This window comes from Coregonus clupeaformis, chromosome 2, assembly GCF_020615455.1.
Source record: "Coregonus clupeaformis isolate EN_2021a chromosome 2, ASM2061545v1, whole genome shotgun sequence".
NCBI lineage: Eukaryota > Metazoa > Chordata > Actinopteri > Salmoniformes > Salmonidae > Coregonus > Coregonus clupeaformis.
This window is the reverse complement of record NC_059193.1, coordinates 27,204,356-27,228,037: the sequence shown is the minus strand read 5'-3', so window position 1 is coordinate 27,228,037 and position 23,682 is coordinate 27,204,356. Positions and strand designations below refer to the sequence as shown.

Here is a 23,682-nt window from a genome sequence, read left to right as displayed (position 1 = left end):
GATGACCTACACCCCGGGAAAGTTTGCCGCCGACACTCTTTCTCGAGCAGTCGACAAGAAAGAGAGCGCCGACACACAGAAAAACACTGAGATTCATGCCTACGTCGACATGATCGTAGCATCACTTCCTGTATCTTCTGAGAGAATGACGCAGATCAAAAGAGAGACTGCAGCTGACCAAACAATGACAGAGTTGAAAGAAACAATATTGATAGGATGGCATGCACAAAAAAACTACTGTCCAAAGAGAATACAGGATTATTGGATGTGCAGAGCAGAGCTCACTGTTGTGGATGACATAGTGTTCAAAGGCAACATTCCCATGACACTACGCAAAGAAATGCTACAGAAAATACACGAGGGCCACTTGGGTGAGGAAAACTGCAAACGACGAGCACGAGAAGTAATGTATTGGCCAAGAATGAACCAGGAAATCAGCCAGACCACTGCTTCATGTGAACTGTGTTTGACCTACAGGCCAAAGCAGCAAGCAGAGCCTCTAATGCCTCATCCAGTACCCAACCGACCCTACTACAAAGTTGGAGTTAACCTTTTTGACTGCAATGGCAAAAGTCACATTGTTGTTACCGACTACTACTCAAACTACCCTGAAGTAGCAACACTGCCAACTACCTCCAGCAAAGCTGTAATCACTTACCATTACCACAGAGAGGCTCTGATGACAGGCTTTCTGTTACAATTACCACAGAGAGGCTCTGACGACAGGCTTTCCGTTACCATTACCACAGAGAGGCTCTGATGACAGGCTTTCTGTTATCATTACCAGAGAGGCTCTGACGACAGGCTTTCTGTTACCATTACCACAGAGAGGCTCTGACAACAGGCTTTCTGTTACCATTACCACAGAGAGGCTCTGACAACAGGCTTTCTGTTACCATTACCACAGAGAGGCTCTGACGACAGGCTTACCATTACCACAGAGAGGCTCTGATGACAGGCTTTCTGTTACAATTACCACAGAGAGGCTCTGACGACAGGCTTTCCGTTACCATTACCACAGAGAGGCTCTGATGATAGGCTTTCTGTTACAATTACCACAGAGAGGCTCTGACGACAGGCTTTCCGTTACCATTACCACAGAGAGGCTCTGACGACAGGCTTACCATTACCATTACCACAGAGAGGCTCTGACGACAGGCTTTCTGTTACCATTACCACAGAGAGGCGCTGACGACAGGCTTTCCGTTACCATTACCACAGAGAGGCGCTGACGACAGGCTTTCTGTTACCATTACCACAGAGAGGCTCTGACGACAGGCTTTCTGTTACCATTACCACAGAGAGGCGCTGATGACAGGCTTTCTGTTACCATTACCACAGAGAGGCGCTGATGACAGGCTTTCTGTTACCATTACCACAGAGTGGCTCTGACGACAGGCTTTCTGTTACAATTACCACAGAGAGGCTCTGACGACAGGCTTTCTGTTACCATTACCACAGAGAGGCTCTGACGACAAGCACTTGCGAGAAGAGAGAGGAGACGCTCAACTGCCTGACACACACACACAACAATCTGTAGGCTGCTTCACACACTCTTCAACTCTCTCTTTCACATACAAACACAAAAGATGGATCTGTCTGTGTGTGTGTGTGTATGTATGTATGTGTGTGTGTGTGATGTGTGTGTGTGTGTGTGTGTGTGTGTGTGTGTGTGTGTGTGTGTGTGTGTGTGTGTGTGTGTGTGTGTGTGTGTGTGTGTGTCTACTCTGGGTGGATGAAGTTCTGCGACAGTGGAGCGTTGGTAGCTGCTGGTTCCTGGTTCCTTCCTGCTGGGTATTTATAGACAGCAAACCAGGCAGGCAGGCGTGAGGTGTGACAGATTGACCCAGCCAGCCCAGCGACAGAGACGTGGCATAGCGTATGTCAGACTAGCAGGGGAAGATTGTCCAATGCAGGGAGCTGTACTGTGGAGCAGTGGTTCCCAACCTGGGGCGCGTGATCTCATTTGCTTTGAGGTCAAACATGCATAAAATGTTACACTATAATTTAATTGTAAAATTAATAAATTTTAAAGTGTTATTAAAGATCATATGCTTGCAATGCCAAGGCCAATCTAAAAAATAACAATAATGGCAGAGAAATGTAAAAGAGGTAATTCCCCGGAAAAAGGTGTGCACGTCAATGACCCGCGCTCAATCAGTTTCAGCTAGCAGCTCGTTTTTCCTGCAGTCAGAGCATCACCATTTTATGAATAAAACAACATGTCTAAGAAACGTAAAAGTGCTGATGACTCATCATCAAAAAAGAAAGTAAGGCTATATCTCGAGAGTTATCTTAACTTCGGTTTTATTGAAGGACAGGACTCGGACAGAATGTGTCATTTGTGGCGAGAAGCCAGCTAATGACAGCATGAAGCCAAGCAAAATGCAACAACACCAGGAAAAAAAACACCAGGAGACTATTAGTGAAGGTCAGGATTTTTTTGAGAGGAAGAAGCAGTTGGCACTATCAAAAAGATCCACAGACATCATTTGAAAGAGCAGGCAGTGATTTACACAGAGCCACGAAGGCATCATTTGAGCGTTCGCTATTAATTGCCAATGCTAAAAAGCCGCACAATATTGGAGAGCAGCTAATCAAACCCGCCTGCCTGAAATTTGTAGAGAGGCTGTGTGGCCCAGAGGTGGTGGATAAAGTGAGACAAACAAGCGGATGCAGGGTCCTGAATCAAACGACATGCAGTGCAAAAACTCTCTCGACGCTGTTGTGCGGAAACTGGAGTACAGAGTTGGAAAAATGTCAAAAGGGGAGCTACAACAATTTCCACTGCTGATGGAACAGTCTGGTGGCACTGTGCCTGCGTCTTTACACACTGACTTTACCAGGCACATGAACATGCTTCGGGAGGAAATTAAATCCAGTTTTGCCGATGTTGACGAATACTTATCAAAGGAATCGTGGGTGATGGACCCTTATATTTGCAGTCTCGAGGATGTGGAATACCTTGGCTGTGAAGATGAGCTTGCTGACCTTCAAGCCGATTCTATGTCAAATAAATATTTCCACGAGAACGGATACAAAAAGTTTTGGATTGTCAAAGGACACGCTGTTGCACACAGACTTGCCAAACACGCAGCTACAAGGGTTATTCTACCATTCAGCACTACGTACCTGTCTGAGACGGCCTTCAGCGCGCTTGGAACAATAAAAATAAAAAGCCTGTAACAGGCTCCATGTCCACCAGGACTTTAGGCTGGCTGTCACTAGCATCACACCTGACATCCCATCCCTGGTCAGAGGTATGCAGGCCCAAGGTGGCCATTAGTTTTTTAAGGAAGGAACAAGTTATTGATTGTAACGTACTGTTTGTTATTGTTACTTATTGTTATTTTTATAACACAGACATTATAGCTGTGTCAAAACCAGTGTTCACATGATGTGCATGTGTGTATGCAACAAACTGCCCCCTTTCAGTTAATTGGTCTGAGGGAGATCTGCTGTTAATCACTTATTACACTGATAATGAATCATGATTATTATTTTGGTAACAATGTGTGTGTATAGGCCTACAGTTGATTATACACAAAGATAACCAGGGCAAACCAAAGAGAAAAGGAAAGAAAAACTATAATTGATGCCAATAAAGATTTGGAATGAATAACTTTATTATTGTTGGGGGGGGGGCTCAGCTTTTCTTAGATACCAGTAGGGGGGGGCTCTAAGGAAAAAAGGTTGGGAACCACTACTGTGGAGGACCACAGGAGAATTAAAACCCTGCCTGACCCCATCTGGGGCCCAATATTATATCAAATGACCTTTCCTTCTTTATTCCCCCTTTTGTCTCTCCTGTTTTTTCCTCATCTCCTTTCCTACTCTCTTTTCAACTGTTCCTTTCTCCTCTTTTTTCTTAATCTCCTCTCGTCATCTTTCCTCCTCTTCCTTCCGCAAGAGGACTGGATGGGTCTCCATGGTGGCATTTGCTTCCACCTACAGTATTATACAGTAACAAGCTATTTAGTTAGTTAAGAAGTCTGCAGACAGACAGTACTGTGGATCAGGCTGTGCTGTGTGTCAGTCCTGCAGATAAACAGATACAGTGAGGGAAAAAAGTATTTGATCCCCTGCTGATTTTGTACGTTTGCCCACTGACAAAGAAATGATCAGTCTATAATTTTAATGGTAGGTTTATTTGAACAGTGAGAGACAGAATAACAACATAAAATCCAGAAAAACGCATGTCAAAAATGTTATAAATTGATTTGCATTTTAATGAGGGAAATAAGTATTTGACCCCTCTGCAAAACATGACTTAGTACTTGGTGGCAAAACCCTTGTTGGCAATCACAGAAGTCAGACGTTTCTTGTAGTTGGCCACTAGGTTTGCACACATCTAAGGAGGGATTTTGTCCCACTCCTCTTTGCAGATCTTCTCCAAGTCATTAAGGTTTCGAGCCTGACGTTTGGCAACTCGAACCTTCAGCACCCTCCACAGATTTTCTATGGGATTAAGGTCTGGAGACTGGCTAGGCCACTCCAGGACCTTAATGTGCTTCTTCTTGAGTCACTCCTTTGTTGCCTTGGCCATGTGTTTTGGGTCATTGTCATGCTGGAATACCCATCCACAACCCATTTTCAATGCCCTGGCTGAGGGAAGGAGGTTCTCACCCAAGATTTGACGGTACATGGCCCCGTCAATTCGTCCCTTTGATGCTGTGAAGTTGTCCTGTCCCCTTAGCAGAAAAACACCCCCAAAGCATAATGTTTCCACCTCCATGTTTGACGGTGGGGATGGTGTTCTTAGGGTCTTGGGCAGCATTCCTCCTCCTCCAAACACGGCGAGTTGAGTTGATGCCAAAGAGCTCGATTTTGGTCTCATCTGACCACAACACTTTCACCCAGTTCTCCTCTGAATCATTCAGATGTTCATTGGCAAACTTCAGACGGGCCTGTATATGTGCTTTCTTGAGCAGGTGGGACCTTGCGGGCGCTGCAGGATTTCAGTCCTTCACAGCGTAGTGTGTTACCAATTGTTTTCTTGGTGACTATGGTCCCAGCTGCCTTGAGATTATTGACAATATCCTCCCATGTAGTTCTGGGCTGATTCCTCACCGTTCTCATGATAATTGCAACTCCACGAGGTGAGATCTTGCATGGAGCCCCAGGCCGAGGGAGATTGACAGTTATTTTGTATTTCTTCCATTTGCATGTAGCCCATTCCAGCCTTGTGTAGGTCTATAATCTTGTCCCTGACATCCTTGGAGAGCTCTTTGGTCTTGGCCATGGTGGAGAGTTTGGAATCTGATTGATTGATTGCTTCTGTGGACAGGTGTCTTTTATACAGGTAACAAACTGAGATTAGGAGCACTCCCTTTAAGAGTGTGCTCCTAATCTCAGCTCGTTACCTGTATAAAAGACACCTGGGAGCCAGAAATCTTTCTGATTGAGAGGGGGTCAAATACTTATTTCCCTCATTAAAATGCAAATCAATTTATAACATTTTTGACATGCGTTTTTCTGGATTATTTTGTAGTTATTCTGTCTCTTACTGTTCAAATAAACCTACCATTAAAATTATAGACTGATCATTTCTTTGTCAGTGGGCAAACGTACAAAATCAGCAGGGGATCAAATACTTTTTTCCCCTCACTGTAAATGACTGTATCCTTCTCCTCCCCAAGAGAACAACACAACAGAGCACAGAGTGAACTCAGTCTAGCTGGAGAGGTTAGAGATCTGGATTCTAGAGACAGCTATAATAAATAACAGCAGACATACAGCTAGATAGGTAGACACTAGACAGGTAGACACTAGACAGGTAGACAGGTAGACAGGTAGACACTAGACAGGTAGACACTAGACACTAGTCAGGTAGACACGTAGACACTAGACAGGTAGACACTAGACAGGTAGACACTAGAGGGGTAGACACTAGACAGGTAGACACTAGAGGGGTAGACACTAGAGGGGTAGACACTACACAGGTAGACAGGTAGACACTAGACAAGTAGTATTTAGACAGGTAGACACTAGACAGATAGGCAGGTAGACAGGTAGACACTAGACAGGTAAACAGGTAGACACTAGACAGGTAAACACTAGAGGGGTAGACACTAGACAGGTAGACACTAGAGGGGTAGACACTAGACAGGTAGACACTAGAGGGGTAGACACTAGACAGGTAGACACTAGAGGGGTAGACACTAGAGGGGTAGACACTACACAGGTAGACACTAGACAAGTAGTATTTAGACAGGTAGACACTAGACAGATAGGCAGGTAGACAGGTAGACACTAGACAGGTAAACAGGTAGACACTAGACAGGTAGACACTAGACAGATATACACTAGACAGGTAGACAGGTAGACACTAGACAGGAGGACACTAGACAGATAGAAAGGTAGACACTAGACAGGTAGACACTAGACAGATATACACTAGACAGGTAGACAGGTAGACACTAGACAGGAGGACACTAGACAGATAGACAGGTAGACAGGTAGACACTAGACAGGTAGACAGGTAGACACTAGACAGGAGGACACTAGACAGATAGACAGGTAGACAGGTAGACACTAGACAGGTAGACAGGTAGATACTAGACAGATCTACACTAGACAGGTAGACACTATACAGATCTACACTAGAGGGGTAGACACTAGACAGGTAGACAGGTAGACACTAGACAGGTAGACACTAGACAGGTAGACACTAGAAAGGAAGACAGGTAGACACTGGACAGGTAGACATTAGACAGGTAGACACTAGACAGGTAGACAGGTAGACACTAGACAGGTAGACACTAGACAGGTGGACAGGTAGACATTAGACAGGTAGACACTAGACAGGTAGACAGGTAGACACTAGACAGGTAGACAGATATACACTAGACAGATAGACACTAGACAGGTAGACAGGTAGACACTAGACAGGTAGACAGGTAGACACTAGAGGAGTAGACATTAGACAGGTAGACAGGTAGACACTAGAGGGGTAGACATTAGACAGGTAGACACTAGAGGGGTAGACATTAGACAGGTAGACAGGTAGACACTAGACAGATAGACAGGTAGACACTAGACAGATAGACAGGTAGACACTAGAGGGGTAGACATTAGACAGGTAGACAGGTAGACACTAGAGGGGTAGACATTAGACAGGTAGACAGGTAGACACTAGACAGGTAGACACTAGAGGGGTAGACATTAGACAGGTAGACAGGTAGACAGACAGGTAGACACTAGACAGGTAGACACTAGACAGATATACACTAGACAGGTAGACACTAGACAGGTAGACACTAGACAGGTAGACAGGTAGACACTAGACAGGTAGATACTAGACAGATCTACACTAGACAGGTAGACACTAGACAGATCTACACTAGAGGGGTAGACACTAGACAGGTAGACAGGTAGACACTAGACAGGTAGACACTAGACAGGTAGACACTGGACAGGTAGACATTAGACAGGTAGACACTAGACAGGTAGACAGGTAGACACTAGACAGGTAGACAGATATACACTAGACAGATAGACACTAGACAGGTAGACAGGTAGACAGGTAGACACTAGAGGAGTAGACATTAGACAGGTAGACAGGTAGACACTAGAGGGGTAGACATTAGACAGGTAGACACTAGAGGGGTAGACATTAGACAGGTAGACACTAGAGGGGTAGACATTAGACAGGTAGACAGGTAGACACTAGACAGATAGACAGGTAGACACTAGAGGGGTAGACATTAGACAGGTAGACACTAGAGGGGTAGACATTAGACAGGTAGACAGGTAGACACTAGACAGGTAGACACTAGAGGGGTAGACATTAGACAGGTAGACAGGTAGACAGACAGGTAGACACTAGACAGGTAGACACTAGACAGGTAGACACTAGACAGGTAGACAGATAGACAGGTAGACACTAGAGGGGTAGACACTAGAGGGGTAGACAGACAGGTAGACACTAGACAGGTAGACACTAGACAGGTAGACAGGTAGACACTAGACGGGTAGACACTAGACGGGTAGACACTAGACGGGTAGACACTAGACGGGTAGACAGGTAGACATTAGACACTAGACACTAGACAGGTAGACATTAGACACTAGAGGGGTAGACACTAGAGGGGTAGACAGACAGGTAGACACTAGACAGGTAGACACTAGACAGGTAGACAGGTAGACACTAGACAGGTAGACACTAGACAGGTAGACACTAGACAGGTAGACACTAGACAGGTAGACACTAGACAGGTAGACACTAGAAAGGAAGACAGGTAGACATTAGACACTAGACAGGTAGACAGGTAGACACTAGACAGGTAGACATTAGACAGGTAGAGACTAGACAGGTAGACAGGTAGACACTAGACAGATAGACACTATACAGGTAGACACTAGACAGGTAGACAGCTAGACACTAGACAGGTAGACAGATAGACAGGTAGACAGATAGACAGGTAGACAGATGGACAGGTAGACAGATGGACAGGTAGACAGGTAGACATTAGACAGGTAGACAAACAGACAGATGGTCAGATAATTGGCAGCAGTCCAAATGCCTTGTAAACCGTCCTTCTCTCCCATTCTCTTCAGCTCAACCCCCTCTACCAATCTACCCCCACATCCCTCCACCCATCCCACTCTACCCCCACATCCCTCCACCCATCCTCCTCTACCACTCTACCCCTCCTTCCCTCCACCCATTCCCCTCTCAAACCAGTCCCCCCAGTCCCAGCTGTGCGCTGTCCTAGCAATCTTACAGCTGACAACACTCACACATACACATGTACACACACAGAGCAATGCAGTGAGAGTGGATCCTATTACCAACAGCAGACACACAGACCACTGCACCACTCTCCCAGTGCACCTGCTCCTCTTTCTAATCTGATGGAGTGAAGACTGCTGCTGCTGCTGCTGAGCCACAATAAAATGTACCTGTACACACACAACACACCCATACACACACAAAAACACACACAACAATACACACACACCAACACCCACACACACAAAAACACTGCAGCGTTGTACCACCATGTCTAGTAGTCAGGATGAAACTGACACTCATACCACCAGTGCATACACACACACACACACACACACACACACACACACTCATGCATTATTAAACGGGGAGCAAGCAGCTCATCAACAGAGACACAGAGGGAAACATGACAGGAGGGTCAGGGTGGTGGAGAGAGGGAAGAGGAAGGAGGGGGAGGGGGTAGACATGGTTGAGAAGGCACAGGGTCATCCATTGTCCTACAGACAGAGAGAGAGTGAGAGAGAGAAGGGAGAAAGAGAGAATGAGAGAGAGAGAGAGAGAGAGGAGGATACAGAGAGAGAGGAGGATAGAGAGAGAGGATAGAGAGAGAGAGAGAGAGAGAGAGAGAGAGAGAGAGAGAGAGAGAGAGAGAGAGAGAAGGACAAAGGAGGTGATAACTGTGGGGTGAAAAGATTGATTGGCTGAGAGAAAGGGATGAGAGAGCAGAGAAAAGAGTGGGAGGGAAACAAACAGAGAGTTAGGAGAGTAAATGATACCAGTAATAGTCATGGTATTCAAGGGAGAGAGAGAGAGTGAGAGAGAGAGAGGAGGAGGAGAGAGAGAGGGAGATGTCTGGAGAGAGAGGACGGAGAGAGAGAGGGAGATGTCTGGAGAGAGAGGACGGAGAGAGGAGGAGAGGAGAGAGAGGAAGATGTATGAGAGAGAGGAGGGAGAGAGGAGGAGAGGAGAGAGCGAGAGGGGGGAGATGTATGGAGAGAGAGGAGGGAGAGGAGGAGAGGGTAGAGAGAGCGAGAGAGAGGAGGAGGAGAGCGAGAGGAGGATAGAGAGAGAGAGAGAGAGAGAGAGAGAGGAGGATAGAGAGAAAGAGAGGATAGAGAGAGAGAGAGGGGGGGTAGAGAGAGAGAGAGAGACAAGAAAAGGGCAACCAGTGAAGAACAGAAACCATTGTAAATACAACCCATATTTATGTTTATTTATTTTCCCATTTGTACTTTAACTATTTGCACATTGTTACAACACTGTATATATACATAATATGACATTTGAAATGTCTTTATTCTTTTGAAACTTCTGAGTGTAATGTTTACTGTTAATATTTATTGTTTATTTCACTTTTGTTTACTATCTACTTCACTTGCTTTGGCAATGTTAACACACGTTTCCCATGCCAATAAAGCCCTTAAATTGAATTGAATTGAGAGAGAGGAGGAGAGGAGAAAGATGTATGGAGAGAGGGGAGGAAGAGAGGACAAGAGGAGAGAGAGAGAGAGATGTCTGGAGAGAGAGGAGGGAGAGAGGAGGAGACGAAAGAGGGAGATGTATGGAGTGAGCGGAGGGAGTGAGGAGTAGAGGATAGAGAGAGAGAGGGAGATGTATGGAGAGAGAGGAGGGAGAGAGGAGAGGAGAGGAGAGAGATGTATGGAGAGAGGAGAGAGAGGAGGGAGAGAGAGAGGGAGAGCCAGAGGAGGAGGAGAGAGAAGGGGAGAGCGAGAGGAGGAGGAGAGAGAGAGAGTCGGAGATGTATGGAGAGAGGGGAGGGAGAGGAGGAGAGGAGATGTATGGAGCGAGAGGAGGGAGAGAGGAGGAGAGGATAGAGAGAGAGCGAGAGGAGGAGGAGAGAGAGATGTTTGGAGAGAGAAAGGGAGGGAGAGAGGGGGAGGAGAGAGGGACATGTATGAAGAGAGAGGAGAGAGAGGAGGAGAGGAGAGAGAGAGGGGGAGATCTATGGAGAGAGAGAGGAGGGAGAGAGGATGAGAGGGTAGAGAGAGAGAGAGAGAGAGGGAGATTTATGGAGAGAGAGAGAGGAGGGAGTGAGGAGGAGATGAGGGAGGGAGAGAGAAAGGAGGAGGAGAGAGAGCGAGAGGGGGAGATGTATGCAGAGAGATGAGGGAAAGAGGAGGAGAGGAGAGAGGGGAAGAATAAAAGATGAGCTGAGTGGCTAGAAAGAGCCTTATGACCTGCAGGTCTCTGCAGACACAGACACACACTAAGCATAGTGCTGGCTCTCAGGCCGGGAAACCATTTTTATTAAATGTAGGGGATAGATCAGCTATGAAACTAGCACATAGAATTGGAGTATCAAATAACATTACTTGCATGATTTCTAATCCCCTTTTTACATATTTTCATTTGATTTCATGCTCCTACCCCCCTCTCCCCTGGTTGGAGGACTTGGTGGAAAACATCAATATGCAATATATACATTATAATTTATATACAAAAGTATGTGGACACCCTTAAAATTAGTGGATTTGGCTATTTCAGCCACACCCGTTGCTGACAGGTGTATAAAATCGAGCACAAAGCCATGCAATCTCCAAAGACAAACATTGGCAGTAGAATGGACTTACTGAGGAGCTCAGCGACTTTCAACGTGGCACTGTCATAGGATGCCAGCTTTCCAACAAGTCAGTTTGTCAAATTTCTGCCCTGCTAGAGCTACCCTGGTCAACTGTAAGTGCTGTTATTGTGAAGTGGAAACATCTAGGTGCAACAATGGCTCAGCCGCGAAGTAGTAGGCCACACAAGCTCACAGAATGGGACAGCCGAGTGCTGAAGCACGTAACGTGTAAAAATCGTCTGTCCTCAGTTGCAACACTCACTACCGAGCTCCAAACTGAATCTGGAAGCAACGTCAGCATAATAACTGTTTGCCGGGAGCTTCATGAAATGGGTTTCCATGGCCGAGCAGCTGCACACGAGCCTAAGATCACCATGCGCAATGCCAAGGTGGAGTGGTGTAAAGCTCGCCACCATTGGACTCTGGAGCAGTGGAAATGCGTTCTCTGGAGTGATGAATCACACTTCACCATCTGGCAGTCCAACGGACTAATCTGGGTTTGGCGGATGCCAGGAGAACACTACCTGCCCGAAAGCATAGTGCCAACTGTAAAGTTTGGTGGAGTAGGAATAATGGTCTGGGGCTGTTTTTCATGGTTCGGGCTAGGCCCCTTAGTTCCAGTGAAGGGAAATCTTAACGCTACAGCATACAATGACATTCTAGACAATTCTGTCCTTCCAACTTTGTGGCAACAGTTTGGGGAAGGCCCTTTCCTGTTTCTGCAAGACAATACCCCCGTGCACAAAGCGAGGTTCATACAGAAATAGTTTGTCGAGATCAGTGTGGAAAAACTTGACTGGCCTGTACAGAGCCCTGACCTCAACCCTATCAAACACCTTTGGGATGAATTGGAACGCCGACTGCGAGCCAGGCCTAATCAGTGCCCGACCTCACTAATGCTCATGGCTGAATGGAAGCAAGTCCCCGCAGCAATGTTCCAACTTCTAGCGGAAAGCCTTCCCAGAAGAGTGAAGGCTGTTTTAGCAGCAAACGGGGGACCAACTCCATATAAATGCCCATGATTTTGGAATGAGATGTTCGACGAGCAGGTGCCCACATTCTTTTGGTCATGTAGTGTATATATACAGTATTTATAAAGTTTACTTCCTAATCGCACTGGACTCCAAGTGTATCGGCCAATCAACCAACCGTAAGATTGCGCCGACAGACATGGCAGCTCTGCTTCTAGCTCCTAAGCAACTTTGCAGTATTTTTTTTTTTTTTGTGTGTTATTTCTTACATTATTAGCCCAGAACTTTTTTGTGTGTTATTACATACAGCCGGAAATAACTTTTGGATATCAGAGCGGCGGAAACGCACCAGCATTACGACCAGGAATTCAACTTTTTCTAATTGGATCCTTTGTTCGTACCCCCCCAGAACAATTGAACTTATCCCAGAGGCTGCTTCAAGATGCCGCCGGCGGGGCAGAGGTATTCGGAGTGGACTTCTGGTCCGACTCAGGAGGCGTGCACACCATCCACCGCTTCCGAGTATATTACTCGCTAATGTTCAGTCTCTGGACAATAAAGTAGACGAGCTCATGGCGAGGATCTCCTTCCAGAGAGACATCCGGGACTGTAACATACTCCGTTTCACAGAATCATGGCTCTCGGGATATACTGTCCCGTCCATACAGCCAGCTGGGTTCTCAGTTCATCGCGCAGACAGGAATAAAGAACTCTCTGGGAAGAAGAAAGGCGGTGGTGTATGTTTCATGATTAACTACTCATGGTGTGATTGTGATAACATATAGAAACCCAAGTCCTTTTGTTCACCCGGCCGTATTACCTCCCAAAAGAATTATCTTCGGTTATATTCACAGACGTGTATATTCCCCCTCAAGCCAATACCACGACGGCCCTCAAGGAACTACACTGGACTTTATGCAAACTGGAAAACACATATCCTGAGGCCGCATTTATTGTAGCTGGGGATTTTAACAAAGGAAATTTAAGGAAAACGCTATCGAAGTTCTATCAACACATTGACTGTAGTACTCGTTTTGGAAAAACACTAGACCACTGCTACTCGCTCTTTCCAGATGCTACAAGGCCCTCCCCCGCACTCCCTTTGGCAAATTAGATCACAACTCCATTTTGCTATAGGCAGAAATTCAAACAGGAAGTACCCGTGCTAAGGTCTATTCAACGCTGGTCTGACCAATTGGAATCCATGCTTCAATATTGTTTTGATCACGCGGACTGGGATATGTTCCGAGTAGCCTCTGATAATAACATTGACGTATACACAGACACGGTGACTGAGTTCATCAGGAAGTGTGTAAGGGATGTTGTTCCCACGGTGACTATTAAAACCTACCCAAACCAGAAACCTTTGATAGATGGCAGCATTTGCACAAAACTGAAAGCATGAACCACCGCATTTAACCATGGCAAGGTGACTGGGAATATGGTTGAATACAAACAGTGTAGTCATTCAGACACAAGACGTATGTGGCAAGTCTACAGACAATCACGGATTGCAAAGGGGAAACCAATAACGTCGCAGACACCGACGTCTTGCTCCCGGACAAGCTAAACACCTTCGCACGCTTTGAGGATAACACAGTGCCAAAAAGATAAATCAAGGACATCAACCACCTGAGCCACGGCCTGTTCACCCCGCTATCATCCAGAAGGCGAGGTCAGTACAGGTGCATCAAAGCTTGGACCGAGAGACTGAAAAACAGCTTCAATCTCAAGGCCATCAGACTGTTAAATCAGACTGTGATGGCTACGGGTGGTAGCCATCACCAGCCGGCTACCACCCGGTTACTCAACCCTGCACCTTAGAGGCTGCTGCCCTATATACAGTGGGGAGAACAAGTATTTGATACACTGCCGATTTTGCAGGTTTTCCTACTTACAAAGCATGTAGAGGTCTGTAATTTTTATCATAGGTACACTTCAACTGTGAGAGACGGAATCTAAAACAAAAATCCAGAAAATCACATTGTATGATTTTTAAGTAATTCATTTGCATTTTATTGCATGACATAAGTATTTGATCACCTACCATCCAGTAAGAATTCCGGCTCTCACAGACCTGTTAGTTTTTCTTTAAGAAGCCCTCCTGTTCTCCACTCATTACCTGTATTAACTGCACCTGTTTGAACTCGTTACCTGTATAAAAGACACCTGTCCACACACTCAATCAAACAGACTCCAACCTCTCCACAATTGCCAAGACCAGAGAGCTGTGTAAGGACATCAGGGATAAAATTGTAGACCTGCACAAGGCTGGGATGGGCTACAGGACAATAGGCAAGCAGCTTGGTGAGAAGGCAACCACTGTTGGCGCAATTATTAGAAAATTGAAGAAGTTCAAGATGACGGTCAATCACCCTCGGTCTGGGGCTCCATGCAAGATCTCACCTCGTGGGGTATCAATGATCATGAGGAAGGTGAGGGATCAGCCCAGAACTACACGGCAGGACCTGGTCAATGACCTGAAGAGAGCTGGGACCACAGTCTCAAAGAAAACCATTAGTAACACAATACGCAGTCATGGATTAAAATCCTGCAGCGCACGCAAGGTCCCCCTGCTCAAGCCAGCGCATGTCCAGGCCCGTCTGAAGTTTGCCAATGACCATCTGGATGATCCAGAGGAGGAATGGGAGAAGGTCATGTGGTCTGATGAGACAAAAATAGAGCTTTTTGGTCTAAACTCCACTCGCTGTGTTTGGAGGAAGAAGAAGGATGAGTACAACCCCAAGAACACCATCCCAACCGTGAAGCATGGAGGTGGAAACATCATTCTTTGGTGATGCTTTTCTGCAAAGGGGACAGGACGACTGCACCGTATTGAGGGGAGGATGGATGGGGCCATGTATCGCGAGATCTTGGCCAACAACCTCCTTCCCTCAGTAAGAGCATTGAAGATGGGTCGTGGCTGGGTCTTCCAGCATGACAACGACCGAAACACACAGCCAGGGCAACTAAGGAGTGGCTCCGTAAGAAGCATCTCAAGGTCCTGGAGTGGCCTAGCCAGTCTCCAGACCTGAACCCAATAGAAAATATTTGGAGGGAGCTGAAAGTCCGTATTGCCCAGCGACAGCCCCGAAACCTGAAGGATCTGGAGAAGGTCTGTATGGAGGAATGGGCCAAAATCCCTGCTGCAGTGTGTGCAAACCTGGTCAAGACCTACAGGAAACATATGATCTCTGTAATTGCAAACAAAGGTTTCTGTACCAAATATTAAGTTCTGCTTTTCTGATGTATCAAATACTTATGTCATGCAATAAAATGCAAATGAATTACTTAAAAATAATACAATGTGATTTTCTGGATTTTTGTTTTAGATTCCGTCTCTCACAGTTGAAGTGTACCTATGATAAAAATTACAGACCTCTACATGCTTTGTAAGTAGGAAACCTGCAAAATCGGCAGTGTATCAAATACTTGTTCTCCCCACTGTACATAGACATGGAATCACTGGCCACTTTAATAATGGAACACTAGTCACTCTAATAATGTTAACATACTGCTTTACTCATCTCATATGTATGTACTGTATTCTATGCTACTGTATTTTAGTCAATGCCACTGACATTGCTCGTCCTAATATTTATATATTTCTTAATTCCATTCTTTTACTTTTAGATTTGTGTATTGTTGTGAATTGTTAGATACTACTGCACTGTTGGAGCTAGGAACACAAGCATTTCACTAAAACCACAATAATATCTGCTAAATATGTGTATGTGACCAATAAAATTTGATTTGATTTTAATCACTCTAATCTTAACACATCTCTCCCAGTACACTAAAATCTTACTATTACCTTTTGTAATACATCCTTCTATTTTACTGTGATGTCTTACGAGGGTCTTGAACCTCTCTATTTGTATCATTTCTATAAAGATTGTCCTAAAAATAAATACTTTACCTAAGAGTATAATTATATTTCCCATTGATTTATGGTGGTTTTTCTGATCTCCTAACAGTACTGTTTGTAGGTCCATCAGAACACAGACATTATAACTTAACAACCACTCCTGGACCTGACTCCATAAACGAGCCACCGAAGGACAGTACCAAAAGAGATCTATTGATTCTGTTTCCTCGTGGCAGAGTCTGCACAGCGCTGACTGTTCAATGCCCCATGTATTGAGCATTCTTTTTTGTGGCAAGAATTTTATATTGAAAATAATGGATTGATGCGTCAATTGTTGTTTTGTATATCAGTTCATAAACCCGTTGCCATGGTACTGGGACATCAAAAATCTGTTCCAACTATCTTGAATTTTAATGCGGCATAGTTGTCACCTTAAGTGAAACTGATACATTTTACGATTTATAATAGTCATTTTAAGCCATGCATGGTTTTTCATTGGAGGCAGACAAACCAATTAATTCCTTTCTCTTTTAAGTAATTGCCTCTTCCATTTTTGTGGCAGCGCTGCGATGAGTTGGTTATACAGGGCCTTGCAAAAGTATTCATCCCTCTTGGCATTTTTCCTATTTTGTTGCATTACAACCTGTAATTTAAATGGATTTTTATTTGGATTTCATGTAATACACAAAATAGTCCAAATTGGTGAAGTGAAATGAAAAAAAGAACTTGTTTCAAAAAAATTCAAAAAAATAAATAACGATAAAGTGGTGCGTGCATATGTATTCACCCCCTTTGCTATGAAGCCCCTAAATAAGATCTGGCGCAACCAATTACCTTCAGAAGTCACATAATTAGTTAAATAAATTCCACCTGTGTGCAATCTAAGTGTCACATGATCTCAGTAGATATACACACCTGTTCTGAAAAGCCCCAGAGTCTGTAACACCACTAAGCAAGGGGCACCACCAAGCAAGCGGCACCATGAAGACCAAGGAGCTCTCCAAACAGGTCAGGGACAAAGTTGTGGAGAAGTACAGATCAGGGTTGGGTTATAAAACAATATCCGAAACTTAGAACATCCCACGGAACACCATTAAATCCATTATTCAAAAATTGAAATAATATGGCACCACAATATATATATATATATATATATATATATATATATATATATATATATATATATAGTCATTTAGCAGACGCTCTTATCCAGAGCGACTTACAGGAGCAATTAGGGTTAAGTGCCTTGCTCAAGGGCACATTGACAGATTTTTCACCTAGTCGGCTCGGGGATTAGAACCAGCGACCTTTCGGTTACTGGCACAACGCTCTTAACCACTAAGCTACCTGCCGCCCCCTCACAACAAACCTGCCAAGAGAGGGCCGCCCACCAAAACTCACGGACCAGGCAAGGAGGGCATTAATCAGAGGCAACAAAGAGACCAAAGATAACCCTGAAGGAGCTGCAAAGCTCCACAGCGGAGATTGGAGTATCTGTCCATAGGACCACTTTAAGCCGTACACTCCACAGAGCTAGGCTTTATGGAAGAGTGGCCAGATAAAAGCCATTGCTTAAAGAAAAAATAAGCAAACACGTTTGATGTTTGCCAAGAGGCATGTGGGAGACTCCCCAAACATATGGAAGAAGGTACTCTGGTCAGATGAGAATAAAATGGAGCTTTTTGGTCATCAAGGAAAACGCTATGTCTGGCGCAAACCCAACACCTCTCATCACCCCAAGAACACCATCCCGACAGTGAAGCATGGTGGTGGCAGCATCATGCTGTGGGGATGTTTTTCATCAGGGACTGGGTAACTGGTCAGAATTGAAGGAATGATGGATGGCGCTAAATACAGGGAAATTATTGAGGGAAACCTGTTTCAGTCTTCCAGAGATTTGAGACTGGGACGGAGGTTCACCTTCCAGCAGGACAATGACCCTAAGCATACTGCTGAAGCAAAACTCGAGTGGTTTAAGGGGAAACATTTACATTTCTTGGAATGGCCTAGTCAAAGCCCAGACCTCAATCCAAATGAGAATCTGTGGTATGACTTAAAGATTGCTGTACACCAGCGGAACCCATCCAACTTGAAGGAGCTGGAGTGGTTTTGCCTTGAAGAATGGGCAAAAATCCCAGTGGCTAGATGTGCCAAGCTTATAGAGACATACCCCAAGAGACTTGCAGCTGTAATTGCTGCAAAAGGTGGCGCTACAAAGTATTAACTTTGGGGGACTGAATAGTTATGCACGCTAAAGTTCTGTTTTTTTGTCTTATTTCTTGTTTGTTTCACAAAAAAAAATATTTTGCATCTTCAAAGTGGTAGGCATGTTGTGTAAATCGCATGATACAAACCCCCAAAAAATCCATTTTAATTCCAGGTTGTAAGGCAACAAAATAGGAAAAATGCCAAGGGGAGTGAATACTTTCGCAAGCCACTGTCATTTTGTATTGAGCATACATCTCCATACACCTTTGTTAACTGCTTGTGTGACATAATTTTACCATCCTTATTTACAATGTCATTCATAAACATGATACCTTCCTTATAAAGTTTTTCCAAGAAAATTAGTTTATACTCTATCAGTACATTGGTGTTTAGCCACAGTATTTGCTGTACTATATGTTCTGCTACTTCTGGAGGATGAAATTGGAATTGTAACCAACTCTGTATGGCAGGGTTCTTCAATTCCGGTCCTGGAGGGCCGAAACACCTCTGTTTTTCATCCTCTCCTTCTAATCAGGGGCTAATTCAGACCTGGGACACCAGGTCAGTGCAATTAACTACCAGGTAGAAATAGAAAACAGAAGTGTTTCGGCCCTCCAGGACCGGAATTGAAGAACCCTGCTGTATGGCTTCATTTAAAAATGAGACTACTTTAAACAGGGATCCATTGTCAATCCACCGGAAATGGTTGGTTTTAATCTGTATAATGGCTTAGCAGCCTGCTGGAGAACCAGTTGGATTTAGATATCATTTTGGTATAATGGAGGCTTTAAGAGAGAGGTTTAATGCCTTAATATTTCATAGTTTTAACCCTCCAATCTCATACTCGTTATATAAATATGCCCATTTAACGTTATCTGGTTTTCCAAATAAAATGTATGTACACCAAGCACATCAACTTCACCATCCACCCATTTAATTGGTCACATGGAAATTTAAAGTTTGTATCTCTCAGAGACCCAATCTGTAATATCACTTATCATAGTTGGGATTTAGTCTAGAGAAACTGGAGAAATGATCCTGGTCCTCTAAAAGGACTCAAGAGAAAACTTGTATCATTGGCATACATTGATACTTTTTTCTCTAATCCCTTAATTTGTAGCCCATTAATGATATCATTAGATCTAATATATATATGAGTAATTAAAACATGATAGTAATGGATGTTTCAGTAGTTTGATATTCCTCTATTGGAATGCCATCGAGGCCAGGGGTTTTCGCCGCCTGAAAGGAATCAATTGGCAACCATAGTGTAATTAGGCCTTCAGAAGATGTATTTTGTGTCGCAGATAGTTTAACATGTTGTTTTGGGAGAAGGAGATCACAAAACTCATCGCCAAGTGAGGTTGGAAGAACTTGACAAGAGAACATTTGTTTAAAATATTTGACTTAAAATCTCCTTTGATGAGAATGATTTCTCCATCGTTTGTAACCATTTTCTATAGATTATTTTTGGTTACATATCTATACTGAAAGTTTAGGTAACACTTGGTGCATTTTTCGCCATTCTCCATCTAATTTGCTCGTTAAAAAAATATGAAAACAGATCTTTCCTGAATACGTTCCTCAAACTTATTTTGTTTTGAGTCTAAACTATTCAGTGCTTCTGTAGATATTTATCAACACCATTGATGTGTAATGTTAGTTCTTCTATTTTGATTGTAAGTCTTTTCTCCGTTGACTGATACCGGTTTTGTTTTTGGTATGAAATTTCAATTGAATGGGCTCTAAAGGCACATTTAAAGGCATCCCATACGATAAGTTGAACCTGTATTGAGCACGAAAAAGTTTGTTATGAATTCCTTCATTTTTGTTAAGAAACTACTGTCAGTCAATAAACCCTGGTTGAATGTCCAATATCCCCGCCCTCGTGGAAAGTCTGTCATAGTTATTTGGAGGGATATATACTTTTTTCACTTTTGGCACCAGAAAATAATACATCCGACTAGTTTGATTAAGCCTCCTCCAAGTAGATCTTACGAGATCCAGGTTATTAAGCCTCCAAATATCAGTCAATTCCAACATGTCCATAATATTCGTAATCTCTTTGAGCACCAGAGGCATCATCAAATATTAAACCAAAATGTCACAGCCTTTCCCCCTCTCCACTCCTCCTCCATCCCTCCTCCCCTCCCCTCTCCTCCTCTCCTCCCAGACATCAAGCAGTTTCCACCTAATGAGTTTCATTTGCATGGAAGACCATGGAGGGAGCCGCACACCACACACGCACACACACCTCCTCCCTTCCCCCACATACACATACCACAGGGCTTTAATAGATTTAGCTAACGCTAGCTCTGACTCGGGCTGCGGCTGCTTCGCTTAAGGCCATTTACAGGCCGCTAGATGCTAGATTTCACACCGCTACTCAAATGAAGAATGATGCAGGGCCAGGGTCAACGCTAGCTCCCACATCACTCCAGTCAAGAGAAGGTTAGCTTATGTCAATGCCAACTCTCACTGCTGCATGCCCTGTTACACATTATAAACTGGGTAGTTTGGGTCCATGTGTATATCAGACAATCTACCACGGGTATGACGCAAAAGTACTTGTTTACTGTTCTATTTCTGTTGGTAACCAGTTTATAATAGCAATAAGGCACCTCTGGGTTTGTGGTATATTGGCCATATACCACACCCCCTCGAGCATTATCGCTTAAATGTAACACACCCCCTTGGGCCTTATTGCTTAAATAACCAACATGGCAGGGCTAGCTGAGGCTGCTAACGGTTTAAGGTCGTTACCCATTTCTAAATCCCTAATGCATTAGAGGGAACACACAGGAGGCTATGGGTGTGTCCCAACCATCGAGAACACCCTACGGGTTCTGGTCAAAAGTAGTGCACTATATAGGGAATAGGGTGGTGCCATTTGAGACTCAGCCTAAACAACTGTGTTCCATTGATTACAGAACTCCCAGGATCTCTATGGTCCCAGTGGCCTGTGACTGAGTAGGGAGCATCAGTGGGTCTGAGTGGGATCAGAGGTGTGAGGGTGAGCAGGCCCTGATGAGGGCCCACACACTAGATTAAGCCCGCTGCCTGCCTGTCTGCGACTCTCACTCACGTACTTACTGTAAGGGTGTGTCAAGGACGGGGCTGCATACACACACACCTGCGTCAGTCAAATCACCCAACCATTGCTGGATACTGCAACGGCAACAGGCCTCGTGGCCAGATCCAACAGTAGCCAAAATAGCCAATTTGAGAGCAAAGTTGCGAAAAACACGGTAATTCTAAACTCACATCTCTGAATTTGTTCCAATATCTGTCCTTGTCGTACTGAGACACGGTGCTCAGCCATTTGTCGTTGTCCAGCGCGTGGCCATTGTTGTTGTTACCGAGCACTGTTTCCCCCCGTCTGCTCTCAGCGCGCAGCAAGAGAGCCGCAAGAGGCAAAAGACAGAAAAGCATCGTCTGAAAAAATAGAGAAAAGGAAAGAGAAAATTAGAGAGAAAGTGACATTGAGCACGAGGGAAATTAAGACAACAAGGGAGGGAGAGGAGCTTGCTGCCCTAATGCACAGAAAGTGAACTAGGGATCATGTTCAATGCAGCCTACGCACCTAGACGTTAATTCACCTGTCCTTAGTATCAGGGATTGAATATTAATTTAATGATGTAAATATCTGCATCAAAAAGGGAGGAGGACAGGATGTTATTCAAACTATTAGATTGGATGAATTAGATTGACTAAATACTGGAGTGCCTCTTATGAAATTTCTGTTCCTCCTCTTAAACTGATTATAAACATTTGGAGACATATCGCTTTTGTACACGGTGGCAGATGGAGCACGGGAAACGATTAGCTCGAGAGGCTCTCCGCCAGATAAACAGGCAATTAACAGCCTTAAACACAATTACCGTCTCCTTGGAGCGCGCGCCCCTCTCATCTCCTCTTACCAAAGCAGGAGTTTACCAGAAATACATAGACTACGTAGCCTATCTTCCTCTGCCTCTCATCTATACATACAAATCTGTCGCCACGGGTCCAAACTCAGACCCCGCTCTCCCGTCCACCTACCTCGGATAGCTTGTGTACAACTTCCGGGGGAAACAGAGGGCTCAGGTGTGAAGTTTCTGCGGGTGTCAGTTAGACGGCTTATCGGTCCGGTAGAGTAGGCTGAGAATCCACGGGACCTCCGGTAGCTCCGAACTCAGCGGTAATACTGACGCCGACCGGGAGCAGCAGGAACGAGCCTCAGAACTTGTCTCTCTCCTCCCCCTCCGTAACCAGTCCGCTCAGACTCCGCCCCCCTCTCTCTCTCTCTCTCTCTCTCTCTCTCTCTTTCTCTCTCTCTCTCTCTCTCTCTCTCTCCACCACCCAATTTCTCCCTCACTCACTCTTTCACCCTCCTCTATACCTCAATTTCTCCCTCCCCTGTTCCCTCTCCCCCCTCTTCCCTCTCTCTTTCTCTTTGCAGTGCAGAGAGTTGGTGTGTCATTGATTTACAACGGAGGGAATGGTGCATTCACACTGGAATAAGCGAATGTTTGTTGTTTCAAGGCAAGATTTCCAGGTGATAAGACTACCAATAAGAAGGATATGTTTTTGGTGATGGATTATTGTTATCCCCAGAGAACTCTCTTCTGGTCATCAAAATGCGAGCCGAGTAGGCAGCCTCTTTAGAGTGCACCTTCGAGTAGTCCTCCTACATATGGGTTACATGAAACGTGAAGGCTTTTATAGCATTAAGCACTGTGAACATATCTGAAACTTTACAATTATCTTTATTATCTAATATTGGTCTATTTCATGTAGCCTCGAGTTGTCTCCGATTTCAAGATGTGGCCTGCGCGAGTCGCCTTCTGACCCACTGTAGAGACTCGCGAGCGCTGTTCATTCAGCACGGCTGTCCCTTCAGCACCACGCGCAGCGCACGATGTCACGGGGGGAGCACTAAGGAACTCAACTGGGAAACAACAAACCTGTAAAGCCTAGGCCAATATAGCACAGGCCTATAACATAGAATAGCAGACAAAGGAAAACGGGTCCGAACAATGTGTCTCTTTTTCACGCCTATGGCCTGCGGCATGCGGGCACGTTCGTTATATTATAATATGCAGGGATCATCTCTCCCAACCGACTCCCTCCACCTACTCTCTCATCTCTCCGGGCTCTGGGTTGAGGCAGGCCGACATGCCTTCACTCTGAGCGGCTGTCGCTCCCAGGGCTATATATAGCCTATCCGGTGCCCGGTGTGACTGCAGACATGCAATGGCAGTGCCACCTGTGCAATGAGGGGAAACGAGGCGGAAGGAGAAGGCTTATGTGGAACAGGCTCTAAGCTATATGCTATGCA

At 44.9% G+C, this 23,682-nt stretch overlaps 1 protein-coding gene across 4 annotated transcripts in view; it reads right to left on the bottom strand.

Moving 5' to 3' along the window:
• LOC121532656 (testican-1) overlaps positions 1 to 22,591 on the bottom strand; it is a 290,839-nt gene extending 268,248 nt beyond the window's left edge. For all 4 annotated transcript variants that reach the window (XM_041838443.1, XM_041838454.1, XM_041838446.1 and 1 more), the window contains exons 1-2: positions 22,404 to 22,591; positions 21,627 to 21,797 (exon numbers count right to left, since the gene is read on the bottom strand). In XM_041838443.1, the coding sequence (XP_041694377.1) occupies positions 21,627 to 21,794 (168 nt within the window). In that variant the 5' untranslated portion in view covers positions 21,795 to 21,797; positions 22,404 to 22,591. The remainder of the gene's footprint in view (positions 1 to 21,626; positions 21,798 to 22,403) is intronic.
• Between the last annotated feature and the right edge of the window lie 1,091 nt (positions 22,592 to 23,682).